This window comes from Fragaria vesca, linkage group LG3 (assembly GCF_000184155.1).
Source record: "Fragaria vesca subsp. vesca linkage group LG3, FraVesHawaii_1.0, whole genome shotgun sequence".
Taxonomy (NCBI): domain Eukaryota; kingdom Viridiplantae; phylum Streptophyta; class Magnoliopsida; order Rosales; family Rosaceae; genus Fragaria; species Fragaria vesca.
Genome location: NC_020493.1, coordinates 23,093,530 through 23,117,246, shown reverse-complemented (window position 1 = coordinate 23,117,246; position 23,717 = coordinate 23,093,530). Strand labels below are relative to the sequence as shown.

Genomic DNA, 23,717 nt, shown 5'->3' with positions numbered 1-23,717 from the left:
CGAACTGGTTTCCACCATCTCCTTCGTTATTTGGTGGAACCACCTTGATGAGTATCGTTCCTCTTGGTTTCATAGTAGGAACTTTAGTATTCGAAGTTCCCTCTGGTTGTGGGTTAGCACCGTCATAATCAACGTCTTTCTTGTGCAAGAATTTGTCCACAAAGAATGTGTCCAACTTCTGATTAGTCTCTGCGATGCGTGCAATGTGCTCGGCTTGGTCGCTTGTTTTTTCCCACAACTGGTTAATTCAGCCATCAACTTTGGCAAAAGTAGCCTCCATTGAGTCCCGTAATGCCTTCATGCCTGCGAACACGCTTGTGATATGCTTGTAGACATCTTTTCCAATGTGTCCACAAGCTGTTCCTGAGAAACGAACTTCTCAACTCCAGACCCTTCGGTCATCGTTTCTATACCGAAACGCTGGTTAACTAGCTTGATAGTCAACCTTTTGCACCTCAAAGGATTGTGAGGTTTGCAGTGCGAATGTTCTAACAAGGAACACTTAGGATATTCTTTACTATAGATGTTTTCAGTCGCAATTTTGCCACTGATGTGTCCCGTTGATAGGCGTGCCAAAATGTTCGGGTCAGATTTTTAGGTCCTTCGAACAACCGTCTGGTGCGAGCGTGCCAACACCTTGAGGAGGTGTGCATGTCTTGATCTTGTTCTTTCGCGCACTTCTCTTGACTTATTCTCAAACAACTGTGAGCAGGAACGGTCAATCTTGCTGCTGGGGCTCTTCATAACGACCTATGACGGATCCTGAGGATTTACTCAAGTGACAAATACAAATAAAATAAAGGATATTTGCTAAGGATCTCTCCTTAACAATGAGATGGACTTATGCTCGCGATGAGGCTTTATGGACTGGGGGTGGACTTTTTGCTTACGATGAGGCTTGGTGAGTGAAGCGGGATTTGCTCACGATGAAGCTTTGGTGGTGCTCCCTGCAGAGGTTTGTTTGGTAGATTTGGTGCTCCTGGGTAGGCGTCCAATTTGCAGTGATGCAGAGTTTTGTTGAAGTTGGGGGTCGGGGGGGGGGGGGGGGGGGGGGGGGGGTTTTTTCTCGTTCACCTCGACCTCCTTATATATGGAACTGAGCGGCTAGGGTTTGCGAATGACTTGTCTTCAAAGCAATCGAATCTCTAATTGAATCAGGAAAATATTTTCCTAACCGAGCCCTCTGACAATATATCTTCAAGATATCATGTAAATTTTCTGCCAGTAATTACCCAATGTAACAAGAAAAAAAATAAAGATAATTGGACCGCTGGTATCGGTTCATGAGCTAACTCGCTGTGAGATAACCAATATAAAATTAGGCCTAAACAGGGTCCTCTGACACAACTCCATTACCCCAACCAATGTAAATTTACAGTAAAACTTTCGGCCAGTACTTCTCTCTGACGGCTTTGTCTTTCCAACAATGCTCCTAGTGATGAAAGTTGGTTTTATTTTCTTTATTTGAAGTTTAATCATCCATCGCCTCATCATTTCCTTTGCAACTGTCTCATAAGTTGAGGGAAAGGCAAAGATGGAACCTTATCCTCACCCCTCTGTATTGATGAAGATACTTCCATGCCCCAACACCAAACCATATATCCTCTTTGCTCCATCTATGATCTATATATTCCTCCAATCTAGCTAGCTCTGATCCATCAATGCGATTCATAATGCCCACATGAATGTTTTTGAAGCTCTATATATTTATATATATATATATTATCAGATCTAAATATCTGTATTTATTCAAAATGTACGGATTTTCTTAATTGACCCATTTTTAGATCATATTTTCTTATCTTAACCGTTCACATTTTAGGTATATATGAGTAGATCATCTCTACAAATTTTCAGCCAAATTAATAATCGTTATATGACTACAATGACCGAACCAAATCTATTCAACATGAACCGTTCGTGTAATTCACAATTTTGAATACTTTAATGATTATCAATTTGGCTAAAATTTTATAGAGATGATTTACTCATATATACCTACAATGTGAATGGTTAAGATGAGAAAATATGATCTAAAAATGGGTCAATTAAGAAAATCCATACATTTTAAATAAATACAGAGGTTCGTATCTGAAAATGCATGTATACACTCGGTCACGACTTTCGAAGGTTTGACCTCCATCTCTTTCTTCCATTCACTTTTACTACTGCTGCACTGATAGTGCCACAACGCCAGTTAAGCTGCTTCCCCGCTTAGCTCTTGCAGTGATCATTTTCTGAGGGAAAGAAAAGAATCTAAGTGATAAATTATTTCACGTACACTACACTCAATCACATGGGGGAATTTCCTGAAGGCTTATGATCGATTAAAATTTCTCTGATTGATCATTACCTACGTATTCGATCATTTGATTACCTACCTCTAACCTATTACTGATTGATGATTGGGCACCTGAAATTGAATCAACATAACAAAAGCAAAAATCGAAACGAATTCTACAAAAAAGTATTGCATGATCTACAACCGAAAAATTGTTGTGACAGTTATTTGTTTATAAAAAATAGATCGAATTTTTTTTTCCAGAACGTTTATGTGACTCCAGTGCTTAAGAGTAGTTACTTTAAACTTTAGAACTTGAGTTTGGATATCCATTTACAATGTGAACGTGGTCATATATTGAATATCTTCGTAAATACGCACTTATAACTAGTAAAGTATTTTTCTTTTAGCTCCATTTTGTGCTCCAGTTGAAAAGAACCCATGCCATTTGTCCAACTCATATGTAAATTTTTATTGCAACTTGATGAAATCACGCAACAGTTACAGCATTGAAATTTAAAAGATGAACGAGCAAATTAAAGAGAACTCACTAATAAAACTCAGGAAACACATTCCAAATATGATCAGATCATATATGATCGAGAGGCAAGTGATTTTAGAATTTAAACCATTATATAAACCCAAAAGAAGTCTTTAAAAACAAAACACTTGATTGATCGACATTACAAAATAAGACCTACAAGAGTTAGTAATTGGCCGGAGAAGGCCAAAACCGAACTGTTCATCTAAATTTGATCAATATGGAGAATTTAGGGTGTTTGCAACATCAATAACAAAGCGGTACTTCACATCAACCTTGCCAACTCGTTCAAGAGCAGTGTTCACATAGTCCATTGGAATGACTTCGACATCGGCCGTGATGTTGTGCTTTGCTGCAAAGTCTATCATCTCTTGAGTCTCTTTCATTCCCCCAATTGCACTACCAGCAATCAACTTCCTCCCTATTCAACAGTCACAGTTACATCAAATTAAGTTTTTGCAACTTAATTAGGTTGATAGTTAATTTCATCTAAACAGAAAAAGAACTAAATTATCTTACCCATGATTAAAGGAAACACTGGTAGTTCAGGAGGTTGCAGAGGAGCACCCACCACAATTAGCTTTCCATCCGTCTTCAACAAGTCCATCAATGGCAATAGAGAATGAGGGGCTGAAACTGTGTCGATGATACCATCCATTGTATCCATAGCAGCCTATTTAATTACATGCATTTTATGTATTTATATATGTAAGCACATAAGCAAATCAAAGCTTCTACAAATCAAACAAATAGCTCATATAATGCAACATTGCAATGCAATGTTTCATTTACCTGAAATTGCTCTTGGTCGCGACTGATAAGAAAATCGTCAACACCGAGTTGTTCCATTGCTTCCTTCTTCTTATTAGGGGAGGTACTTATCACAGTGACTTTCATTCCCACGGCCTTGGCAAACTTAACAGCCAAATGACCTAAGCCACCAAGCCCTACCACACCCAAGTGCTTACCATGCTCAAAAAGTCCGAAGTGTTTCATAGGGCTGTACACCGTAATCCCAGCACATAGCAAAGGTGCAACACCTTCCAGTGACAGGTTATCTGGAATTCGGACTACGAAATGCTCCTCGACTACTAGCTTGTCGGAGTATCCCCCAAACGTTCTGGATCCATCGGGGTAGTGTTTGTTATAGGTCCATATCATTTTGGGGCAGTAATTTTCCAAGTCTCGTGTGCAGTTAGTACACGAACCACACGAACCCACCATGCACCCAACTCCGGCTATGTCTCCTACTTTGAATTTCGTCACGTTGCTCCCAACTCCGGTCACTTCTCCGACAATCTCATGTCTATGAAAATCAAAAGTACATAAATTTTATGTGTTCCTAAGTATATGTTAGAAATAATATATTAAGTCCGGAATAACTACTAGCTAGGGTACGTACCCTGGGACGATGGGATAGATGGTCATTCCGACTTCGTCCTTAGCAAGGTGAAGATCTGAGTGGCAAATACCACAGTAGAGTATCTTCATGCTGATATCATTGATACCAATAGTCCTGCAAAATTATTTACGTAACATAAAAATCCAAACAACAATACGAGCATCGAAGAAGCCTAATTAGATATAAATGGAGATATTGAAGAAATAAGAAGAAGATCGAGATCAAATGTACCTCCTGGTGAAGTAGAAGGGAGAGAGAATTCCTGAGGAATCTCTAGCAGCCCATCCATATGCCTGCACTTCCTCTGCAGATGATACAGTTGCTTCAGACGTCATTTTCTTTCCAAATGTGTAGATCAGGCACTCAGCAAGATCACTCAGATCAGATATATATGTACGTAGCAAGAGATCAGTGATACTGAAATAATTGTAATGAGAGATCGAGATATTGATCGGTCAGACTAGATCGCTTTATATATAGCAAATGGTTTGGAGTAACATGCAAGAATCGATGAGTCGTCGGATGATTTTCTGGGTATGATGAGTCCATCAATTACGTGTTGAATGTTAATAACGAAAAATATTTTGGAGTCGTCTGCAAGCAAGAGAAATATCAGAAATAGGATGATGGGAAGAAAAGTACGTCGATCTGTACGTAGGAGGTAAAGTCTTTTTCTTGACGGCTAAGACGTGTTTATTCATTACCAAGCTAGCCAGAGACACATCTCCTGCTAATTGAACATGTGGAAGTTACTGTGAATACTGTGAGATTCAATGTCACCCTTTGTTGCAAAATGCAAATCGTACCTTTGTCATCATTTTAATTTAGAGAAAAAGTTTAGTCCCCCCCCCCCCTCCTTTTATGTCAAAGTTAGTTTAATACCTAAACTTTCCAACTCCTAATTTGCTATCACAAGAGGGCGAGTTCTGGTGTCTACCCGGGGGGTGAGTCTACCCGGGGTGTTTTATACGTTTTGTATACGGTTCCGTTGTGTACCGTGAGTGGGGAAGTCAAGTATCGATACGTTTAAGATGTTGTTACCGTCTGTACTGTGCAGCACGCGTGTTGCACGACGACTTCCTCTATGTTGTGATTCCTCTTCTGAATTGAAATCTAGGGTTTGCCTGCGTCCAACAAAGTTTGTAGTTTGAGCCGTTCGTCCGAGCGACAGAAATTCAATTGGGTTATCCTTAATTGTTGCCCAACAGCCCTTGGTTTGGGATCTAGAACCCAATTGGGAGGTGGTGGTTAGTGGGTTCTGGTCGAATGTTTACATTGGTTATCTATGAAGCGCGGCGACGATCACGAATCGCGGTTCCGAAGCCAAAACAGTGGAGGGGTTTTCAGATCTACAACCCCTAATTGATGTTCTTACCGTCTACTGTGCAGCACGCCTCTTGCATGCCTTGTTATCGTGGGATCGGCCGAATCGACCTCATATGAAATCAAATTTAGGGTTTTCTCTGTGGTCGAGATTTGGGTTCGGCAGAAGTTCCCACTCGCCTTCGCCCATCGTGGCTGTGAGAGGCGTCAATTGCTTATCTACGAGGCCTCCATCCAATTTCGACTCATCTCCTCTGCCTCTCTCTCTGTCCCTCTCTGCCGCCGTCGCCGTTGCCGCCATCATTCCCTTCATCGGTACGTAACCTTCTTCATTCTATACACTCTTTCGATCCCCTTTCTATTATTGTAATCTTGCTCACCCTGTTTGATGAAATGCGTCTGAGATCTCTCTTTTACGATCAGTTGAATTGAATATGATAAGGTTTGCAATTTTGATTAACATGAACAACTCTATATTGAACACTGAAATGCTTTATGTATTGTGCTGGTGTTTCCGGGTCGAACCCAAAGTTTCAGTCAGGGCCGGCGAACTCATCGAAATCGAAATCCAGAGCCTTCACGCCTGAAATAGATGTACAATTTGAATATGTAGTCTCAGCCAAATCTGGAGCACAACACAGAATTCAGGAGCACAACTCACATCCAAATTCAGCTGTAAGTTCTCTATTCACAATTGGATATTGAGATTTCTGATCATAATGTTAGAACTGAAAACGAAACAATAAGAATTTCTCTGTTTGGTGCAAATCCGATTTTTCTAATTTCATTTTTCAAATTGTTGATAAAGATGTGTGTGAATCCATAGTAGCTGACATTGTTTTATTGAAGTTACGGTGAAATAGATTGCTAGTGTGTGTTAGAGATTAACTTGTAGTGCTAGATGTGTGTGATTCGTACAGGTTAGTGTTTGCTTATTATGAAATTTACCCAATTCTAATTACAGTGGTGAGTGGGTTATAGTATAGGGAGCAAGAAATTTAATCCTTGTTGTATTAGAGGATCCGGAACTTGATGATGGTGGTCTCCGATTCAGCGAGGAGAATTATTACCACCAGTTGTGTTCACAACGGAGAAGATAACTGACTGGATTTTGATATTAGCATTAGTACAGTTCTGTACTTATAGACCTTGGGTAAGTTACTTATTTTCTTTTCAGCAATGTCGTCTACTTAATTTCATATGGATGAGTTCTTTTTGGATTCAGCTTTCCAGTGCAAGTGTAAAACAATAATCCACTGTACATGATTCAGCTGCAGGCCTGCAGCAATTTTGGTGTTTTGAAGAGCTAGAGTTTAGGAATTTCTATAGCAGTGTTTCGGTGATATTGTGCTTGCATGTCAAAACAGTAGTGTGTTGAATATAGAAGTTGTTATGCATCCTTAAACTGGCTTTTAATCTTGAAACTAAGTTTGATTATGGTTAGAGGAAAATTTTGATCTTGTTTAGGATATGTTGCAAACATGTTTGCATTGAAATAAAACTAATATCTACTAACATGAAGTCCATTGAACAAAATGGAAATTTCACCATAAATCTTTCAAACATCATTAAGAGTTGTATACGATAGCTAGATGCAACTGATATTGGCTGCTCCATCATGATATCTGTTCCACAGTTGCTCCATCATGATATCTGTTCAAAAAGCAACTGAAGCATTTGGTGAAGCATCTGCCCTCATTTACCATCGTCGTACCTGATTCGTACAAGGTTAGTTTGTTATTAGTATGAAACTATAATTGAAATTGTGTATATATACTGTGATTTGATTTGCATGATTGTGATGTGATAAATATAATTATGGTCACTGATTGGGAGCGTGTTTGATAATGATCATTGAGTCTGATGTTTAAGCGTGAACATTATTTGGTAATTGTGGAGAATGTGGTAATGCAGAATCCCACACATCTAAGTGCTTATATTTGAAATCTTATTTGAATTGCTGAGTATCTATGTGTTTGTTTCTGTTGTGAGCTCTCTTTGCACATAGGCTAGTCTGGGCACAGGGGAATAATGTGATTGTTCCGATAAACCCTTTGTGAATTTATCTTTCCCTTTTTAGTTGTAAAAAGGTAGAAGCAAATGTGCTGAGATTGTGATATGATATGGCAAGATTGATGTGATACAAAATGTAACGTGTGATGATCATGTCAGCTTGTGTTTTGAACAGGACTGAAATCAGTTTGTTAATAATATGGGCTGTGTGTGAGTTAGAAAATGGTGTTTTGTTGTTTTGTTCTTTATGTTAGTTGCTTTTTGAACTGCTTGCTGTGTCTATTACCACAACATAACTCATTACCCTTTGTTTGTGTAATTTCAGGTATTGAACAAGGCAATGGCAATGCTTAGTCATGATTGAATGTAAAGTAAGAAGCAGCATAGGAGTTTTTGACCATATCTAACTGTTGAACTTAGTTTTTCATCTGCCTATTTTGATGAGTAGTTCTGCTGCAATGTTTTGATTTTGATTTTGTTGACTTCTCTTCTTTGGGGTTGTACTTGTTATGTCAGCCCATTATTAAAAGAGAACAATTAAATGTCTTTCATCATAATAATAATATTGCGTGCAATCTTATTATTAGACTTCTGGACCTTTTCTATATTGATCTTTTGAAACCACCCTGCATATATGCCTGATATGTTGTATTAATGCACTTGAAGAATGTAAAAGATTTGGATTCTCAACATGGTAACCTCGTGTTTAGGTTATAGGAAGTCAACTGGGCAGCTGTATGTTTTGTTAACAAAGTTATTTCTTTGATCCAAAATTCTTTAACTTTCTTGATATAGTTGGGAGTTTTTTGCATAAGAAGTTCAATTTCGCAGCAAGTTATATTCTGTGATTTTGTTGGCATTGTATACCAAATCTGCATGAGTCCCAAACTGGAAGATGAATTGCGTATATGTGTTTCTTAGGGGATTTCTATTAATTTTGAGGCTCTATACTAGGTACTTGTCAGATTTATGATAGTTGTGTTTACTTCCATAAACATATGTGGTAAGTAGTTCAGGATTATCGTGTAGGTAAGCTTTGAATTGGCTTTCTTCATTCATGGGTTTTCTGTGTTACCTCAAAATGTACCGGGAAAAAAAATTATGTCGTATAAGTAGTTCAAGCGTCTACAACCTGCATTTCACTGGAAAAAATGTTGTTGATATGACCGACCACATATTCTAATGTTACCAGTTCAAATGGAACAACAACTTGGTGCATTGCTTCGAGTAAAGCTTTTGTAACGGACTTGCAGAATGCCTTGGACTGGGCTTGTGGTTCTGGGAATGTGGATTGTACCCCTATTTAGCCTAGTAGGCACGTTGTGATTCTGATGACTAAAATTCATAAAATGAAATGAAAATTCAACCGTCTGATATGATCATCATAATGAACTATGGCTATGGTATAAAATTTAACTGGATTTGGCAATGTTTGGGGCTTGATCGAAGCGGTCAACCCTAATCTATGGTCACCTATCACATGGAAATGCTCACACCTACCTCTCCGTGACCTAGTTTGGCCGATTCTTCCACACATTAAACTTTCACATAGATGAGACGTAACCACCCATGTAAAAATTTAGAGACGTTTACCTCCTGACAATAAGGCTCCCAATAAGGAAGCATAAACGTAAAAAAAGTTGACCGCTTATATCCGGACCCGGAATGTACTCGAAATACGTGATTTTTCAACCATAACTGTATTTCACCATTTCGATCACATCCTATTTCACGTGAATTTTGAAAATTTTGCTTCCACTGTAGAGGTGGTTCACAAATATGTACACTTATATATAACCGTCATACCACATTAGTAGGTACGCTGTGATTCCGATGACTAAAATTCACAAATTGAAAATTCGACCGTCTGATATGATCATCATAGTGAACCATGGCTATGGTATAAAATTCAACTGGATTCGGCAATATTTGGGGCTCGATCGAAGCGGTCAACTCTAATACAACGTCACTTATCACATGGAAATGCTCATACATACCTCTCCGTGACCTAGTTTGGTCACGTCTTCCACACATTAAACCCTCACATATATGAGTCGGAGCAACCCATGTAAAAATTTAAAGACGTTGCCTCTCGACGATATGACTCCTCATAAAGAAGATTAAGCGTAAAAAGGGTTGACCGGTTTTTCTTGGGACCCAGACGTTAACCAATATATGTGATTTTTCAACCATAGCCGTATTTCACCATAATGATCGCATCTTATTTCACGAGATTTTTCAAAATTTTGCTTCCTCTGTATAGTTGGTTCACATATATTTACACTTGCATAAAACCCACTAAACAAGTTATATCACATTAGTAGCGCACGTTGTGATTCTAACGACTAAATTTCACAAAATGAAATTTTGACCGTCTGATATGATTGGTATAGTGAAATACGGCTATTATAGAAAATTCAAATGTATTCGGCAACACTCGGGGCTTCATCGAAGCGGTCAACTCTAATTCAACGTCACTTACCACACGAAAACACTCTTACCTACCCCTATATGACCTAGTTTGATTGATTCTTCCACACATAAAACTCTCACATAGATGAGATATAACCACCCATGTAAAAATTTAGGAACGCTCACCTCCCGACGATAGGGCTCCCCATAAGAAAGAATAAGCGTAAATAAGGTTGACCGTTTCTATCGGGGATCAAACATTACCGGAATTATGTGATTTTTTAACCATAGCCGTATTTCACATAACGATCACATCCTATTTCACTAGGTTTTTCAAAATTTTGCTTCCTCTGTATAGTTGGTTCACACATATTTACATTAACATAAAACTCACTAAACAAGTTATACCACATTAGTAGGCACGTTGTGATTCTAACGGCTAAATTTCACAAAATAAAATTTTAACCGTCTGATGTGAACGGTATAGTAAAATACGGTTATGATAGAAAATTCAAATGTATTTGGCAACGTTCGGGGCTTCATCGAAGCGGTCAACTCTAATTCAATGTCACTTACCACACGAAAACGCTCTTACCTACCCCTTTATGACCTAGTTTGATTGATTCTTCCACACATAACACTCTCACATAGATGAGATGTAACCACCCATGTAAAAATTAGGAGATGTTTACCTTCCGATGATAGGGTTCCCCATAGGGAACATTTAGGGTAATTAAGGTTGACCGCTTTGATCGGGGCTTTAACATTGCTGAATTAAAGTGATTTTTCTACCATAGCCGTATTTCACTATTCCAAGTAGAACTAATTTGAACACATGTCTCTTCAGATTGTTTAACTTTATTCTTGATAATAAAATGGATATGTGTCAATAGACTAAGAGGGTGGACACTTTGGTGGGCAAATAAAGATGGTCGGCAAATTTGTATCCTGAAAGCACCTTTGTCCCGAAGGCTATAACGCAAATAGCTAGAATGACACCCTTTCCCACGTCTATAGAAAGTTGTCATCATAATCACTGCTGCCCTAACTCCCACAAAGAGAATGGACCAAACTTGTCGGTCCGCATAGCAAATTATTGTCCGCTATATTCCTGCCCAGCTCACACCGTTTTATTTGATGCGTAGACTCCCAAATTGTGTAGGCACGACCACGAGAGAACAATATCTTACTATGTTGTTTTGACAGAATTCGACTACAATACCATTTGTCAAAAACCAAAATTTTATCAAGTGTTAGGTGATAAGGTGAAGTTACATGTTTAATTACTACGTATACATGAACTATATAAATGAATATTTCAAGTCTCACACATTACTCTGTCAACATCAGAACATATTTCTAAGTTGAGCGAGTCAATAAATCATTAAAGTAAACAAACACTTAAAGGTACCATGTATGGTTCTTGTTGGGTTTGGTGCCTATCCCTCCGTGGTGGAGATATTATGTATGATGCATGACATGAATGCATGGTACAAATGATTGGTGCATTCATGAAGGTAATTTATGCATGGTAAATTGATGCGTAGTTAAGTGCATGTATTTGACATAATTAAATATATGGTGGCCGGAGTTGATGCATTGGGACTAAATGCATGGTTAAATTCATGATATGTCTCTTAGCCTTCCTAAGGAGTTAAGGAGGGAGATTGACGGTTGGTTTATGAATGGTCTTCCTAGGGAGTTAATGAGGAAGATGAATGGTTGGTTCTTGAATGACAGTAAGTCCTTGGCCTATATATAGAGAGGTCATTTGCTAATCCATAACAACAACAACACAACAAGAGAGAGAGAACTCCAAGGGTCTTTAAGATGTAGAAGATCGAGGGAGTTGTGTTCAAGAGCGTGTATAGCTCTTGGGAGTTGAGTATAAAGGTGTGAATAGCTCTTGGGGTAGAGTGATCTTCTAGGTTCAAAGAGGGTGTACAATGGGGTATCCTTTTGGATGCAAAAGCTCAGGTTGGGTATATCTTGTACTTGAGTGGTATATCTTGTACTTGTGTGGTATATCTTGTACTTGCGTAATTCTCTTATAGTGAAGATGAAAGCTTTCCGAGGACGTAGGCAAAGAAATTGGCGGAACCTCGTTAAAATCTTATTGTCTTCTTGGCTTGGTTGTTTTATTTCTTCTTTCCATGCCTACGTACTACTAGTACTTTGCATGTCCAGAGTATTAATTTACTAACAGTTCTTTGGGGTCAAGTTTTAAAGGAAGTTTTGGCCGGAGTTTAAGGGTGCGTATAGCTCTTGGGTAGAGTGATCTTCTAGGTTCAGAGAGTGTGTACAATGGGGTATCCTTTTGAATGCAAGGGCTCGGGTTGGGTAAAAACTTGAAACTTGAGTGATGTATCTTATACTTGTGTAATTCTCTCATAGTGAAGATGAAAGCTCTCCAAGGACGTAGGCGAAGAAATTGACCGAACCTCGTTAAAATCTTATTGTCTTCTTGGCTTGGTTGTTTTATTTCTTCTTTCCATGACTACTACTAGTACTTGCATGCAGTGGCGGATCTAGGATCCGATCATAGGGTGGGCTTCATATTCAAGGGTGCCAAAAAAACATTTTTTAAAATTTAAGTAGACGTCAATGAGTCTTCAATAATTCATACTTATAATTTCATATTCAATAGAGAAAGAAGTAGATTAAAAGAGTTGTACGTGACAAAAATTTAAGATTTAAGAGGTAAAATACTAGAAAACTAGAAGGAAAAGTGGGAGAGAAAGTGAGGAACCATAGAATAGACTCAATAGAGGCCTATATGCATAGCATGTTGGGGAGTTCTTGGGCTGAGCACAAAAATGCTTATACAAAAAAAAACATAATATAGCCAGTTTTTACTTATTTTTTTTCCCCCAAAAAAGCTCGGTTGGTTGGGCTTGAGCACTACCCACCCTTGTTGTAGATCCGCGTCTGCTTGCATGGCCGAAGTATTAATTTCCTAACAGTTCTTTGGGGTCAAGTTTTAAAGGAAGTTGTTTGGTCTAATTTGGTTTAGTTTGTTGTTTAGCCTATTGATTGGTATTTGCTGGCGTAGTTTGCAAACACAGATAGAACACTTGCTTGATTTATGAGCTCCATCAAATGGCAAGTTATAAGGTAATGACTGATGAGTAATGACAGCTCTGTTACATTCCTGAGCAACCATCCACAATAAAAGAGTGAAAAATGCATCAATCATATGCAAACTTGAAAATGGGCCCCTCGCCAACAACCAGCTTTTGATGCTCTGATGCAATTCAAGTGGTTTTGTCAAGAAGCAAAAATCCAACACTGGTTACCTGGACCTGTTTAACAAATGAAACAAAATGCAATCTTGTTTGATGCCTTCTTTCTCATGAGGAGGATGAGCTAGTTTCCAGAGCTAGCTCAATACAAAACACCAGTTCCCCGTTACGTGTTGATAACTTCAACAGCCTTTGGGTCCTCTGTGCAACAGGAAAGTAAATGCTTCCTTCAGCATTGAACCAGCATTCTTCTGATTTTTTTACTTATAATTTTCATTAAAAAAGATCCATATATGGACTTCCTTCTTTTCTTAGTAGCCAATACGTTGTTGGTCTCAAATGGGAATATATTTCCTCTTATTCACAGCTTTTGACTGGATGGAAGGCAACATTTGACCTCCTCTGGCCTTTGAGGCTTAGCAGTCCAGAAAAACTTCTGAAATTCATTTTCACATATGGCTGGAGTTTTGAAGATGTGAGCTCCTGCGTTCAGGTAAGTAACTTGTTCGTATTATCTTTCTGTGTTTGTTTTGGTTGCACTATCTCACCTTCCAATTCCTTATATGGCTGCAGAAGTTGGAAACTTATTCAATTGTTCACTATACGGAGTTCACTTGCACATACGAAGGGGCTTCCATTACATTTCCAGTTCCAGAAGAAGGGGAAAGTGGGAAACTATGGCATTAATAAAAAGAAAGCCTCTGCACAACCTTGCTGAAACAGTTCATTCCCTGCTAGGACAAAAGTCACATCTTACTTCCAGTTGGGTTAAATCTGTTTGTCATATAATAATAAACCTGCCTTCTGAAGAGCAATCAATCGACTTAAGAACCACAGATTTAGACACAGTGAGTACTTCTGAGGATCCTGATAACGATTTAGGCAATCGTACCTCAAAGATTACAGGTACATTCTTGGTATAAATACCTGCATGCGTTTCTTTTTGTATACTGTTGCACCAATAACAAATGAGATGCATGTTATACTGTCACATGCTCCATCATCTACTCTTCGCCGCAGATGAACTTGCTGTTTTGACTGCCCGGATAAATGAATTGAACAGACAGCGAAAGCAGCTTCTAAATGAATTTCTGGATTTGAAAGGTTTGTCATATTCGATGGACATCTATTAAAATGTAATCTGGAAGCATGATGCTGCACCACGTACAACTACTCTCCTGTCAAAGAACCAATTCTGCTTACTAAATTTGACAAGAGAACAATTGTATTTGGTGCAGAATTTACCGTGACAACTAAAATTGCAAATTATGCTCAGCATGTTTGTCAGTGCAGGTAATATTCGAGTGTTATGTCGTATAAGACCCATTGAAATGGGGGAGAACTTCGGCCGTTTTAGGCCTGTTGTAGCTTTGGATTCAAGTAATGTTCTTCTAAGATTTTCTGATAATAAGAACAAAAATTATACATTCGATAAGGTTTTCCACCACGGCTCATCACAAGGTACATCAAGGCTTACTGGTTGCAAAATTTGGCTATCCTAGCCTTCATGCAATTAGTTATGTGCTAACCTACACAACTAGCTCTCTGTCTGTGACTAAATATGACAGTTGAAAATTTTCAGATGAAGTCTTTTCAGAAGTTGAACCAGTAATCAAATCAGCACTGGATGGCTATAACGCTTGCATCTTTGCATACGGACAGACAGGGACAGGGAAAACCTTTACCATGGTGAGGGATTACTACTCAGGACAGTCTCAATTGCATGCATGCTTTCTGAAAATATTCGGAATTAGAGTGACTTAAGATGACATTTATGGTAGTTCTGAACTTCTAAATGTACTGGTTATGGTCTGAATTTTGTAGGAAGGAATTCCAGAATCTCCTGGAGTGGTGCCCCGTGCAATTGAAGCACTGTTTAAGCAAGCAATGGATAGCAACCATGTGCATCTCTTTAGCTTCAGTATGCTAGAGATTTACATGGGGAATCTAAGAGACCTGCTAATCCCTCAACCAAGAAAGCCAATGGATCCAATGCCATGGTAAGAGTATACTTATATGGCTGAAACTTGAAAAACCCAGTAAATTACATGTATGAATCCTCTCATTCTCTACTTACACACATGAAATGTTATTGGCTTAGCAACTCCCTTGCTTTCTTTGTTAGTTGTTATGTCTCAAGCCAAGCTTTGCCTTCTGAAATAATCATACTTTTATTTGAACAGCCTCTTGATCCACACAGATCCAAAGGGTGAGATTGAAATTGAAAATCTTGTGGCTATTCGAGTGAGTGACTTGACCCAAGCTCTAAAGCTATACCGATTAGGGTGCCGGTTCAGGTCAACAGCATTGACAAATTGTAACATTACCTCTAGCAGATCCCACTGGTAATCAAATCTTTAGCTTTGGTTACTAAGTTTGGATATCCAGAACAGAAAATTGTGTCCTCAGATGATCATTCTTATTTCTGTTTTAACAGCTTGATTCGCATATCAATCACATGTAGCGGAACGCCTGAGAGGCGAAGGGAAACAAATAAAATTTGGTTTGTCGATCTTGGGGGAAGTGAGCGTTTGCTGAAGACAAAGGCATCCGGGAGAAGACTAGAAGAAGGAAAAGCCATTAACTTGTCACTTTCCTCTCTGGGAGATGTCATCAATGCCCTTCAACTCAGAAAGGGTCATGTACCTTATAGGTAACTCAAATTCTAAATGGGTTATTGTTCATTAATCCTACCATTGGTGAGCAGCAGCATATCTCCTGTTTTATTAATCAAATCCATAAGAATGCTATAAAAGAAACCAACTTGCTTTAAGTAAAACGACTTCTCAATCCTAATAGCTTCTTAGCATGTATGCTTCGATCAGCTATGGTTTACTTTCTTTGTATACTTAGGTAATCTACGAAAAGGAGGCTGCAGCAATATGAACTAATACCTGAATATATTTTTTTCTCTACTAATGACAGGAACAGCAAGCTGACACAAGTTCTGAAGGACTCTCTTGGTAATCACTTTACTTCAGTGGACTCCAGTAACATCCTTATTTGTAGTGACTACCAAGTAACAACATTCCCTAGTCAAAATCTCTACTATATACACGAGGGCTGTTCAGTTGTTACTTTACAAGATCTGCCACTAAATAAGTTTTTGGCTAAAAAAAGAAACCAGGCATGCAGTAAATGGCTATATGTACTATGCAAAATGGATATTATTCCAATAACTGCCTGCGTAGGGGATGACAAAACTTATATTATCAATATACCAATCTTTCTTTTGTCTGCTCTTTTATAGTTTATTCTTCACTTTTTCTATTTATCATTCTGGCTCAAATATCAATCATTCCCTTGATTTTTTATTTTTTGTAATCTTCAGGAAGGGACTCAAAAACTCTGATGCTTGTCCATGTAAGTCCTAAAGAAGAAGATCTCTGTGAAACAGTATGTTCTTTGAACTTTGCAACAAGAGCGAGAAGTATTCATCTAGGGAATACAGACTCAACTGTAAGTACCTGCGCCAATCTGTTCTTTACATTTCTTCTTCTGTAGAATTAGGATCTTTAACAGATGTTTCTTTTGCCTGTTTATTGACCTACCAACATACTGTAGATTTGACAAACTACTGAGAAACTTTTCATGATCAGATTGTTTTTCAGATCTATATATATATTTTTTATTTTTAAATCCCTTAACCCACCCTACCCTTACATTTGCCGGTGAAGTTTTTCATATCTAAATTTACTTTTATGGATTATGCAAGGTTATAGCCCGTTTAGATGGAATTATTGTAATTTAATAAGAAATACAAGTTTTATTACTAATAGCAAAAAGGGGTGTGTTAATAGCAATACCCTAAATAAATTTGGGTAAATTAAAGATTGAGGTCTGTTCATTCAACTTGTTTGTTTCTTTAATTGTTTTATGAATTAAATTCAGTTTACCCCCTTGTGGTTTGGGGGTGACTTCATGTTAGTCCCTACACTTTTATTTTCATCAGTTTACCCCTTGAACTCTTCAATTTCTGTCTGCCGTGTCTAAATTCTCATATTCCGTTTGAATTGACCTTTAATTATCAGCAGTTAAGGTTCGATTTGGACATATAAGGTCCGATTTGTCCAAATTCTAGATATTGGCCTCACAGTTAAGGTTAAAATTATCAACAGTTAACGTCTGATTTGGACAGAATATAGGACATTTGGTCACGCTTGAGGAAAATTCAAAAGTTTGAGGGGTAAACTGATGAAATTGAAAGTATAGGGATTAACGTGAAGTTGCTTTCAAACTTCATGGGGGTAAACTGAATTTAATTCTTGTTTTATTTATGTAAAATCTAATATGCTATGAGTGGATAGACCTGAAATGATACATGTGCTAAAAGTCATGTAATAGTATCACAACTTCACAAGTAAGAAATATTGGTGTGAAAAAGCACCAATTTAAGTAACGGTACTTTGAAAGAGAATGGAAAAATCTTAATGCAACTGCATTACCTGTTTAGCTTGCCATGAGAATACGAGTAACTAATTCAGAACCTCATCTCAGCTTCTGTTTATGTTAATTTGTGAAATCCAATGCCTTTATGACTGGAAAACTGAAATCAGGAACAAAGGGAGAAGGAAGTTGCAATGTTGAATCTGCAAGAAATGATGAACAAGATTGAAGTTGAGAGCCAGGATGTTAGGATGAGTATCAAGCAGTCAACTCAGGAGCTTCAAAATCTAAGGAAGACAGCTGCCTGTTCCACTGAGCAACTGGATAATTCAGTGGATGCATACCAGTTAGTGAACGAAGTGCCCCAGTCTAATCTTGAAACAAACAGGAAAAACACTGGATATATCTCAGCACCTCCCTTGTCCCAGGTACCAAGGTTTATGAGACCTACTGTTTGCAGCAGAAGAAAATCCGGATCAGACCAGCTCCTAAGTACTGATGAGAAACTGAGATTCCCTGCAAGAAGGAGAAGACCATTCAATTCCTATGCTAAATCTGTGAATTTTCCTGTAAAGAGTATTGCGGGAAACAATTCAGAAGGCAGTATTTCCAGAAATAGCTGTTCATTGCCTTTGACTGTGAACAACAGTGCAGATGTTGAGACAAATTACAGTCAAGATATATCAGAATATGATATTAAAGAGTTTGTTTCCTCAGACCAGGTACCATCACCAAAATGCTTGAATGAGCACAAATATCACCTCTTTGATGGTGAGGGAAGTGAAAAGGGAGATAAAAACAATGCTTGCTCTTCAAAACATTTGGAGGTTGATAAGTGGTTATGCCAGAAGAATGCATCAGCTATCAGGAGTCATGTTCATAGGAACAAAAGAGTTCTAGATATTCCTACCCCAGAGAAGAAACTAATGTGTAAAGGACACAAAGAAACAGAAAATTTCCAGGATGAGAAAGTTAATAATTACAAGTTTGCGGCGGAGCAGATTGTCAACCACAACAAATCGGAGAAACATGTGCATGTGGATTGTTCTCAAATGTTCATGCACGAAATGATTATTAGCAAGCCTCCTGCAAATATGATTGTCAATGACAATATGGACACAAAATGTAACTCTGATTTTTCATTGGATGGAATATTTAAGGAGACAAGGAAAAATATAAAAGACAAACTAGATGATGTGCTGATAGAGAAACACATACTCAGCAGTATCTATTCACCTGATATTTGGTGCAGCAATCTCAATTCGAATCAAGATGATAATGGAGTCGACTGTTTATCCACAATGCAGGCAGTATTTGGTGAAGCAGAATGCTCAGACAGTTCCTTATCTAACAACAGCAATTGGTGTCAAATTTCTAACGTTGATTTAGCTTCTAGTATTTTGGACTCGACACAAGATTCTAATATCTCAATTTCAAGAATTGAACAAAAGTCAGGCTGCCAACAGTTGCCTACCGCAACAGGTGTGGACAATAGTGAAAAGGAAGACCTAGAAAAATTATCTCAGAGGTCTGGAGAAGGTACAATGCCTGGCCAACAAAAAGTGAGGTATCAAAAAGCTTTGCTAATGAAAATTGAAATCCCTGAGGAACCAGTCAAGCCACAACAGCGGACAAAATCACAAGAAAATGATGTGCACTTAGGTAAGAGATATGTAGAAAATTTACCAATCTTGCTCTATCTTTCTGAAAAATACTTTCTCTTTTTGCAAATAATTCATCTCCTAATAATTACGCAATAGTGCTTGTCTTCACAATTCTCTGTTGCTCTGTTTTTATCAGGAACGTGCCGGCTTCTTCAACAGAAAATTCAGATATTATGGGCCAGTGCTCTTCTAGGATTAGGATTTCATGACTTGGGATTTGAGCAGGAATTCTTCCTTGGTTTAATGCTCTGAAGAAGGTACAGTAGGGGAATATAATCAAAATTATGAGGACCTGTCCAGCCAAGGTGTAAAAAATTTAATGAAATAAAGTGACATTCCTTTAAGTTTGATTAAATACCAGGTTGTTCCTTTGATGATAAATAAAAATCTTAATTGCCTCTGAAGCTTTCAGTGTGTTCAGGTTGTTCTGGACTGCTTTGGTTATTTCTCTCATATCATTTTTAGGGTTCTATTAGTAGAGAATGAAGAGAGGTGAAATCGAGAGATGGTAAGAAACGTTGAGTGTGTGTGCGCGTGTGGTTTGGGGGGGGGGGGGGGGGGGGGGGGGGGGCGGGCGGGCGGGTGGGCATACATGTATATACACAGAAAACCAATGAACTTAGCACTTGAACGTCCACGTCAACCTGCCATCATAACCCTCTTCTCATAACCCAGCATAGTTGGTCCAGTTTAAGATCCCCTTATTTATGCTACAATTTGTTAATGGCTAGCAAAATTCCTTCATATAATGCTTGTGTAGAGTGAGTGAGTGAGTGTGCATATGCATGCTTGCATATTGTGGTACTACTATCTATTCTATCAGCAGCTCAAAATACAGAAGTCAGAAACTTGGAAATACAATACCTTCTTGGCGATGAAAAGGCTGGTACAGATATCCTGATGCAGCAAACCTCCTCCACTGACAACCAACATCCCAAGTAAGATCAGATTCTGAAAGTGTTAAGAACCTAAATGTTGCACAGATTAATTGAGTAGGAATGACATATGACATAGTGTCCAGTGGCCTATGCATCGAATTCAAGCAGCTCCCCACAGTCTTGTTGCGGATGGCAAGCCAACGTAGACTGTGAGAGAAGCTTGTAAAGGACTTCATAAATCTTTTCTCTCTCGGAATGTGATTTGTCTCCTGCAATGAATCCATGAACTCTGCTATTCACTTCTATGGAACTCCTGCCTGGCATCTTCTTCACACCATTGTCCCTCATCACTTTCCTTAGCATCCTAGAATCATTCCACCTACCCAGAGCAGTATATGTATTAGACAAAAGTGAATAATTTCCACTATTCTGGGGCTCTAACTTTATTAGATTCTGTAAAGCATGCTCCCCAAGCTCATCATTTCCATGAATGTTTGAAGCAGCAAGAAGAGATCCCCATATAGCCGCATTTGCTTCAAATGGCATCTGCCTAACAAGTTGTTGTGCCTCTTGAAGATAACCGGCACGCCCAAGTAGATCAACCATGCAGCCATAGTGCATGATTTTGGGTTGAATCCGATACCTTGAAACCATGATGTCAAAATAGCGAAGGCCCGTTTGAACCAAGTGGGCATGGCTACAAGCAGAAAGGATGGCAATGAAAGTAATGTGGTTGGGTGCGATTTGAGCCCTTTCCATTTGAGAAAACATGTCAAGGGCTTGTGTTCCAAGACCATGCAGGGCAAGTCCAGCTATCATGGTCGTCCAAGTTATCACAGTTTTATGATTGGTGCTATGGAAAACTTGAAGGGCTTTTCTTATGTTACCCGACTTGGCGTACATGTCTATGAGAGCATTGTTGAGAGAAGACAGCTCACGAAATCCATGTTTCTGAATGTAGTTATGGATCCACTCCCCGAGACGGAGGGCACCTAACTGGGCACAAGCAGAGAGCGCGGCCAGCATCGCTATCTCATCAGGCTGAACATTGTGAAGCTGCATTCTCCGGAAGACCATGATGGCTTCGGTGGGACGGTTGACCTGAGCATATCCGGCAATGAGAGCAGTCCAAGAAATGACATTGCTATTATTAAGGGGCATTGTTTCGAACACATGGCGGGCACTATCTACATGACCCAGTTTCGCATATCCGGCGATCATTGCGTTCCAGAGAGCGACATCCCTGAAGGCAGCTCCGTCGAACAATCTGCGAGCGTCGAAAACGGAGCCACAAGAGGAGTACATGTGAATGAGGGCAGTGACCACGCTGACATGGGTGTCCAACCCAGTGACGATGCTATGGCAGTGCACCTGTCTACCTATTCCAACTGCGCCCAGGCGAACCACGGCCTTGAGCACCAAGGGGACCGAGTAGGTATCGGGGCGCAACCCGGCTGCTTGAATACTGGTATAGACGGAAATGGCATCGGAGGGAGGTAGAGCCTTGATCATGGTGTTGTAGAGATTAATGTTTGGCTGCGGATTGCGGGTGAAGACGGAGCAGGCGTAGCTCGAGAAGCCAAGAGAAGAGCAGGCCTCGATGAATCGAGCCTCCTCAAGGCCTAGGGTTACCATCAGCCCATGAGCTTGCTGGATGTGTTTCAAGCTGTAGCACCCCCTCACCAGGAAGGACATCACCTCCATTCCGTTGCTAAAGTCAGCAGTGCGTACCCTCGACATACAAGGGGAGTGAAATCTACACGAATTGTAATCCATGCTCTATGTTTCTTTTGTTATCACTTAATTATACGATAAAATTATAATCACAATTAATGGCCTCCCAATTAATTTAGACCATTGATTTTTTAAATTCTAATAGTTATTAAAGAGTGTCAAAATTTTTGTCAAAAATAATGTTAAAAATAATAGCTATTAATAATATGTTTTGCCTGTCCCGAAATACAAAATCAGTGCAAAATTAACCTCGATAATTTAATAACCTTGACTAATATTTTTTGCCAATCTCAAGTCTATTAATTTATTGAGGTTTAATTGTAATAGATAGATAGAAACATGAGATTAGCTACCAAAATGTGTTGATCTATGTGTCACACCGCCCTTGGCTTCTCGTCCATGTATAAAAGACCCAAACTATGTCTTGCACTTAACGGGATCAAATACCTGCCAATGTGTCTTGATAAATTAGTTGAAGCAGACCAGCTTTGTAGGCACGTATGCCTAATCAACATACTTTACCCACACTTAGACTAGGCATAACTGCCAAACTCGCACGAATTAAGACCACTAATGGCAAGACAACAGCAACAGCTCCAGAACGCCGTTAGCCGCTCCATAATTGGCGTCACGACGCGCCCTCACGCACGCCGCCAATACCGCCCAGCGGAGGTAGAAGTTGGGACATCAGTCCCACACTCCCACATCAAAGAAGAGGAAAGGTCTCAAGCACCTCCAGCCTACAAATGGTAACTCTCTCTCTCTCTCTCTCTCTCTCTCTCTCTCTCTTGTTGGGTGAAACTGATCATCTCGCCTCGAACTTCCTTCGGTTGATGTTCGGCCTTCACGTTCATTTGTTTGATGAAATTGATATATTGCTTTTGGGCTTCCTTCACTTGATGGTAGGCGTCCAACTCCTTTGGGCTTCCTTCACTTGATGGTAGGCGTCCAACTCCCCTGCTGGGTGAAATTTTTAATCTCGTCTTAGACTTTCTTCAACTGACGTCTCGGTATTCGTCCACTTGACATGGGCAGGCATCCTTCACCTCATAAGGACATACAAATGTGAAGAGATAAAAGATCATTGAAAGATCAACCTGAAGTCGGCCAAGCACACTTGAAAAATGAAGATGTGACATTACTCACATTAGTAATGTTGGTGTGCCAATATGATAATTTTTGAAATTGATATCCTAAAATGATGAATGATCTATACTTGGGGTACCTTTGTAAAGTTTTCTCTAATAATAATGATAAAGTAAAAGGGTGAATACTTGATATTTATTAAAAATAGGGAAAGGGATCGACAGTGGAGTAGAGACTGGGTGGGTCAATTTCCCCCTCACATCCCAAAACCCTAGTTTGCAAAATTCACTACTACTACTAGTACAGGTAAGAGCAATCGAGGAATTGAAGCTGAGGTGCTTTGAGATCTGAGCAGAGCACCCTCACCAGGCTATCACCCATAGTTTAGTTGAGGCGTGGGAAGGAGAGGAAGCTGAGGTGCTTTGACTTGGAGAGAGTCCCGCTCCAATTTGAAATGGAAGGGAATTCGGGAGGAGGAGGTGGCAGTGGCGGCGGCGGTGGAGGAAATGACGTGGAGCTGCTCTGTAAGACGCTTCAGGTTGAGCACAAGCTATTCTACTTCGATCTCAAAGAGAACCCTCGCGGTCGTTATCTCAAAATCTCTGAAAAGACTTCAGCCACCAGGTCCACCATCATCGTTCCCTTCTCCGGCATCTCATGGTTCCTCGATCTCTTCAATTACTATGTCAATTCGGAGGATCAGGATGTCTTCAGCAAGGAATTGCAGCTCGACACCAAGGCACACAGGGGATAGG

At 39.3% G+C, this 23,717-nt stretch overlaps 4 protein-coding genes and 1 non-coding gene across 6 annotated transcripts in view; 3 read left to right on the top strand and 2 right to left on the bottom strand.

Moving 5' to 3' along the window:
• Window positions 1–3,037: 3,037 nt before the first annotated feature.
• On the bottom strand, window positions 3,038–4,559 carry LOC101301572 (probable mannitol dehydrogenase-like). The gene is made up of 5 exons (XM_004296102.1): window positions 4,456–4,559; window positions 4,225–4,338; window positions 3,615–4,128; window positions 3,342–3,495; window positions 3,038–3,243 (listed from the first exon to the last, which is right to left on the bottom strand). Exons 1-5 carry the CDS (start codon window positions 4,557–4,559, stop codon window positions 3,038–3,040), a joined length of 1,092 nt encoding a protein of 363 aa, XP_004296150.1.
• Window positions 4,560–5,284: 725 nt separating this feature from the next.
• On the top strand, window positions 5,285–8,166 carry LOC101308064. Of its 2 annotated transcripts, XR_184297.1 has the most exons (4): window positions 5,285–6,222; window positions 6,565–6,700; window positions 7,184–7,275; window positions 7,886–8,166. It is a non-coding gene; the product is annotated as an uncharacterized LOC101308064 (transcript). The 2 variants fall into 2 exon arrangements; XR_184296.1 differs by having other exon boundaries at window positions 5,285–6,700.
• Window positions 8,167–13,569: 5,403 nt separating this feature from the next.
• Window positions 13,570–19,516, top strand: LOC101301282. The gene is made up of 11 exons (XM_004296101.1): window positions 13,570–14,067; window positions 14,233–14,318; window positions 14,508–14,675; window positions 14,797–14,903; window positions 15,039–15,214; window positions 15,398–15,559; window positions 15,652–15,867; window positions 16,140–16,177; window positions 16,546–16,673; window positions 17,771–19,262; window positions 19,401–19,516. The coding sequence occupies exons 1-11, from the start codon at window positions 13,778–13,780 to the stop codon at window positions 19,514–19,516; spliced, it is 2,979 nt and encodes a 992-aa protein (XP_004296149.1). The 5' UTR covers window positions 13,570–13,777.
• On the bottom strand, window positions 19,338–21,860 carry LOC101307767 (pentatricopeptide repeat-containing protein At5g56310-like). Its single transcript, XM_004294882.1, has 2 exons — window positions 20,129–21,860; window positions 19,338–19,512 (listed from the first exon to the last, which is right to left on the bottom strand). Exon 1 carries the CDS (start codon window positions 21,844–21,846, stop codon window positions 20,290–20,292), a length of 1,557 nt encoding a protein of 518 aa, XP_004294930.1. The 5' UTR covers window positions 21,847–21,860; the 3' UTR covers window positions 19,338–19,512; window positions 20,129–20,289.
• A 1,312-nt stretch (window positions 21,861–23,172) lies between these two features.
• LOC101307472 (transcription factor Pur-alpha 1-like) overlaps window positions 23,173–23,717 on the top strand; it is a 4,655-nt gene continuing 4,110 nt past the window's right edge. Inside the window, exon 1 of the mRNA XM_004294881.1 lies at window positions 23,173–23,701. Coding sequence (XP_004294929.1) covers window positions 23,417–23,701 — 285 coding nt within the window. The 5' untranslated portion in view covers window positions 23,173–23,416. The remainder of the gene's footprint in view (window positions 23,702–23,717) is intronic.

Excerpts from the sequence above, each read along its gene's own strand:
- LOC101301572 (XM_004296102.1), bottom strand. The coding sequence starts at position 4,559 with ATGACGTCTGAAGCAACTGTATCATCTGCAGAGGAAGTGCAGGCATAT. Across the intron at positions 4,129-4,224 it reads ATCTATCCCATCGTCCCAGG|ACATGAGATTGTCGGAGAAG; the intron begins GTACGTACCCTA and ends TGATTTTCATAG. Across the intron at positions 3,496-3,614 it reads GCGACCAAGAGCAATTTCAG|GCTGCTATGGATACAATGGA; the intron begins GTAAATGAAACA and ends GTAATTAAATAG.
- LOC101301282 (XM_004296101.1), top strand. The coding sequence starts at position 13,778 with ATGGCTGCAGAAGTTGGAAACTTATTCAATTGTTCACTATACGGAGTT. Across the intron at positions 14,068-14,232 it reads ACAGATTTAGACACAGTGAG|AGATGAACTTGCTGTTTTGA; the intron begins TACTTCTGAGGA and ends ACTCTTCGCCGC. Across the intron at positions 15,215-15,397 it reads CCAATGGATCCAATGCCATG|CCTCTTGATCCACACAGATC; the intron begins GTAAGAGTATAC and ends TTATTTGAACAG.
- LOC101307767 (XM_004294882.1), bottom strand. The coding sequence starts at position 21,846 with ATGGAGGTGATGTCCTTCCTGGTGAGGGGGTGCTACAGCTTGAAACAC.